Source organism: Vitis vinifera, chromosome 17 (genome assembly GCF_030704535.1).
Source record: "Vitis vinifera cultivar Pinot Noir 40024 chromosome 17, ASM3070453v1".
NCBI classification, from domain to species: domain Eukaryota; kingdom Viridiplantae; phylum Streptophyta; class Magnoliopsida; order Vitales; family Vitaceae; genus Vitis; species Vitis vinifera.
The window spans coordinates 12,651,648-12,655,477 of NC_081821.1; the positions used below are offsets into that span (position 1 = coordinate 12,651,648).

General features: G+C 38.2%; 1 protein-coding gene across 1 annotated transcript; it reads right to left on the minus strand.

Annotated features, from left to right (window-relative positions):
• Positions 1–196: 196 nt before the first annotated feature.
• On the minus strand, positions 197–2,257 carry LOC100245103 (adenine/guanine permease AZG2). Its single transcript, XM_002274667.4, has one exon. The coding sequence runs from the start codon at positions 1,995–1,997 to the stop codon at positions 411–413; it is 1,587 nt and encodes a 528-aa protein (XP_002274703.1). The 5' UTR covers positions 1,998–2,257; the 3' UTR covers positions 197–410.
• Between the last annotated feature and the right edge of the window lie 1,573 nt (positions 2,258–3,830).

A 3,830-nucleotide genomic window follows, 5' to 3' on the forward strand; every position in this document is an offset into this window, starting at 1 on the left:
TTTACATAGCTCCCCTTCTCCAGCCTAAAGGTGGGTGGGTTGTGCTAGGCTTGGCCTTCTTTGAAGGTTGAAGTTCTTTTTGGGTTACTCTGAACATTTAAAATGTTCTTTTATGTTACTTACCTACATAAGTTATTTAAGTTAATTTTTGTAGTGATTAAAATAATTAAATAATTGTTTGATTAAAATGATATGATCCAAGTAAAAGAAACAACCTGTATGATTCTAAGATTATTTATCACACTCTTTCTTACAGGTTTTTGATCAGTAAGACTGTAAGATGAACTGATTTAATATTGGAAGTGAGAATAGAAAAATTTATCCCTCAAAGCTTCCCAACAGCCAAAGGAAACCCAGTTCTAAATTTACAAGGTAACATATTTATAGCCCGGAAAAAAAAGAACTTAATTTTAAGTCATTTCCACATCTTGACCTCCACCACCTGCAGCAGACACTTGATTTTTCTCTCTTCTCATCTTGGCCGCCCTCCTCACCACCCACACAACATAATCATACAAGCTCAGCACAATGTAGATTCCAGCTCCACCTATGATCCCATTTGCTATGGAATAAGTCAGTGGCATGAGAACCATGGTGGCAAAAGCCGGCACTGCATCCTTCACGTTACCCCACTCTATGTCCTTCACCACCTTCATCATCAGCACCCCAACCATCACCAGTGATGGCCCTATTGCCCATGGAGGTACACTGGTTAACAATGGAGTAAAAAACAACGACAGCATGAAATAAAACGATACAATCACCGCTGTCAGCCCTGTCCGCCCGCCTTCCCTCAGCCCCGCCGATGACTCCACATACGTTGCAACCGGAGATCCCCCGAGCGTGGATGCCACAACTGTCGTCCCTGCATCAACCAAGTACGCCATGTATTCACCCTCAAAGCTTCCCTTGTCATCCACAAAGCCCCCAAGCTCAGCCATTGTGTACAGTATCCCTGTGGTGGCGAGCACATCCACATACAATAACGTCATTAGGGCCACCCAGACCTCACTTCTGTTAAAATTAGTAAAGCTTATGGCCCCAGCCGTGGATTCTATTCTGTGGAAATCCACCACTTTCTTGAAGTAGTTGAATTTGGTGTCACCAACCTTGGTGTAAGGAAAATATGTAACTGCAGTGCCTCTAATCCATGAAATCAGGGTCACAAACAGTATTCCATATATCATACTACCCTTCACTTCCTTCATTAGCCCATAACACGTAATCACAAGCCCCACCATGCCCAGCCAAAACGTAGGGCTCCGCATCTTCCCGTCGACGCACGCGCCGGTTACTGGGTCGGTATGCGCGCAGGCGGCCGCGGTGACCAATGTGGATGGATCAGGACCAACAAGGCCCACTCCCTGGTGGGCCTGGAGGCCCACAAAAGCAATGAACAGTCCAATGCCAGCGGCAAATGCGAGCCTAACTGACTGGGGGATCAACCGGGCTACCTTAGCCCTCAGGCCAGAGGCCGATAAGAAGATAAACGCTAACCCCTCGACACAGAGAACGGCGAGCCCAGTTCCGTACGTCATGGACCCAGTTCCATGGAAGCCCACTAAGTCGTAAGTGAAGTAAGCATTTGGGCCCATGGCTGGAGCCACAGCCAGGGGCAAATTCGCCAATACACCCATGAAAAACGAGCCGATCATAGCGGACAACGCAGTGACCACCACGAGGTCGTTTCTGATCCTCGCGAGACAGGTCTCGTAGCCGGAGTTCGGCTTGACAACGCAGTCCGGCCCCCCCGGAGGCGTGCAGTCGGATAGGGAGCAGGTGCCGCCGGAGTCGGCGACAATGGTGGCGTTGACGGTGAGGATATAAGCCATGGTGAGAAACGTGGCGGTGGCGGCGCGGAGCTCCTTGGTGAAGCAAGTCTTTCTGGCCTGTAACTTGAAGTATTTTCCGACGAAACTCCTAGAAACGGCGTCGTTTAAACCCTTCTCCGCTTTCGCCCATGTTTTTCCCAGTTTTGTACAAAACCCAGTTCCCATTTTCCTCTGAAAGCTCACGTACACAGCGTCTGATCTCTGTCTTATCTATCTAGCCATGCGTGTATATAACCATATATACATCTTATCTCTTCCACCGTATTTCTGGCTTTCTGACTTGATGTGGGTACAAAGAGGATCAGGCTGGGTGTTCTATAATAAATGAGACTGAAGAGCGTTATGAGTATGGCTCTTGGCTGTTATATGTATATGTATAGAATGCGAAAATCCATTAATGGAGAAAATGGTTTAAAACAGGTCATGCTCCCATGTGTAGTGTGTAGACTGTAGACTGTTGTGTAATAAATGGGTCTACCTTTCTGGGATGGCTATTCCTGGTATGTATTTTTTTATGATATTCTTGAAATCCCCTTCATCCTATTATGGATTATGTGTGATTTTCCCACTTTCGTCTTTTCTTTTTTAGTTCAAATAAATAAATAAAATATAGAATAAGAAAAAGACTAAATTTGTTGCAAGTAAAGACAAAGACAAACGTTTATTTAAGGAAAACTGAGATCACCTTTATTTAAGGAAAATAATGAAAAAAATCTTTGAAGATTTTTTTTTTAAATTTGTTATTTTTTAATAACAAAAATATTAAAGAAAATTAATTTCTTCCGGGTTTTCCTCAACTAAAGATGATAAAAGTTTTTAAAAAAGATGTTCAATAATTTAATATATTTTCTTTTATTTGAGGAAAAAAATAGGGGAAAGAAAATATAAAAGAAAAAAAAAATGAAGAAAAATAAAATTTTGATTTAAACTCAATAAATCATTTTCATATGTCTTTTTGCCTTTCTATTATATAAAGATTAAATAATTTATAAACTTATAAATTTTTGATAAATTTTAATTATATTTGATTTGATTTTTTATTTTTTATGGTGAAATTAAATATAAAAAAAATTATTTTTGAATAATTTTTTAGTACTTTCTAGAAATTAAACATAGCCTAAATAAATCAAAGAAAACTTTTGCACGTTTAGTTGTTAAAAAATTTAAGAAAAGATAGAAGAAAACAAATAGAGAATAAAAATTTAAGAAAATTTTAATAAATTACATATTTTCTTACCATGTTTTTTTTTTCTTCTTTTCTTTACTTCTTTCTTGCAAGCAACTATAGCTACAACACGTCGTCCCGATGTTAAATTCCTTTTCTCCTCTTAAAAATGTTTTTTAGCCCTTTTTTTTTTTTTTTTGTATATATCAAAATAATGTAGCTTCCAAATAATTGAAAATTTCAATTTCACATACTTTTTTTTTCCTTTTGATTATTTTATTTTATTTTTTATTTTTTTGGTTTTGATGAGATATTATTAAATAATTTTAAAATGTATAAATTTATACTTAATTTTAATCATATTTTTTATAATACAATTAAATAAAAAAAATATTTTTTCTTTAGTAGTTTTTTTGAACCAAACGTAACCTTAACATGGACTGTGATTCTAGCCATCAATTGACTTGGTCCACCACATTCAAATGCTGGAAAAACCATTTTATTAGTGAAAGAGTCCAAATTCAAATCTTTGAAAGATCAAAAATCATTTCAATAGGTTAGAAGGAATCTCTCCAGCCTTGACTTGGACTGTCCTAACTCCTAAACCACCATACCCACAAGACATCAAATACATCAAACTAAAGTCCAAACAAAATTAGATCATCTTGCTCCCTCGTTACTTGTAAGATTCCATCCCACCAATCCCCTTTTAATATATACTTCTTTGTAAATAATTTATTTTTGGAGCAAGCATGCTGGTACTTGCCATTAGCTTGTAGGGTGGCGGTGGCACAACTTTTTGGGACATGCCCATATGTACTTGGGGCTGCCAA